The sequence below is a fragment of the Aptenodytes forsteri genome, unplaced genomic scaffold, assembly GCF_000699145.1.
Source record: "Aptenodytes forsteri isolate BGI_AS27 unplaced genomic scaffold, ASM69914v1 Scaffold252, whole genome shotgun sequence".
Lineage (NCBI taxonomy): Eukaryota > Metazoa > Chordata > Aves > Sphenisciformes > Spheniscidae > Aptenodytes > Aptenodytes forsteri.
In genome coordinates, this window is record NW_008794281.1 from 1,135,143 (window position 1) to 1,135,851 (window position 709).

The 709-nt window shown below is 62.3% G+C and overlaps 1 protein-coding gene across 1 annotated transcript in view; it reads right to left on the bottom strand.

Annotated features, from left to right (window-relative positions):
• FGF3 (fibroblast growth factor 3) overlaps positions 1 to 335 on the bottom strand; it is a 6,359-nt gene extending 6,024 nt beyond the window's left edge. Inside the window, exon 1 of the mRNA XM_009286498.1 lies at positions 77 to 335. Coding sequence (XP_009284773.1) covers positions 77 to 335 — 259 coding nt within the window. The remainder of the gene's footprint in view (positions 1 to 76) is intronic.
• Positions 336 to 709: the final 374 nt, after the last annotated feature.

Sequence of the window (709 nt, forward strand, 5' to 3'; positions counted from 1 at the left end):
CCCGGGCGGGAGACCCCCTCCCCACGCACGCCGGCCCGGGGGAAGCGGGATGGGGAAAGGTGTGCCCGGTACTCACTGAAGACGCTGTTTTTCTCCAGGGTGCCGTTGATCTTGCCGTTGGGGTGGATCTGGAGATGGTACTTGGTGGCACAGTAGAGTTTCCTGCGCCTGGGCGCTCCCCCGAGGTGCTCGTAGACGCCGCCGCGGCCCCCCGCATCCCGGCGCGGCCGGGGGTCGCTCGGGGAGGCTCCGGCCGCCTCGGGCACCCCCGCGGCCCGCCCTGGGGACCACGGCTCCTGCAACAAACTCAGGAACAAGATCCAAATTATAACCATTGTGGCATGATGGCCGCAGCGCTTAGTCTGCTGGGGAGATGGAGGCTTGGAGCGAATGACACCAGGGGTCCCATTAAAGACGTCTTGCTAGCAGCACTCCAAAGTTGCAGAGCACACACTGGTTCGAGCCGTGAAGCATTGGCAAGTTTTTATCAGCCTCGATCTGGCCCTTTTATCTGTCTCAGATTTACTTAAATCAATAGACATCAGCAAAGGCCACCGAAGAGTCCCAGCTGTTTGTATTAGATGGAGCTGCCGTGATCAGCCTTCTCCTTGGGTTTCCAGATAGACAGACGGCATGCATGAGAGACAGAGAGGCAGAAGGGGCGGGGGGGGGGGGGGGGGGGGGGGGGGGGGGGGGGGGGAGACCCCCA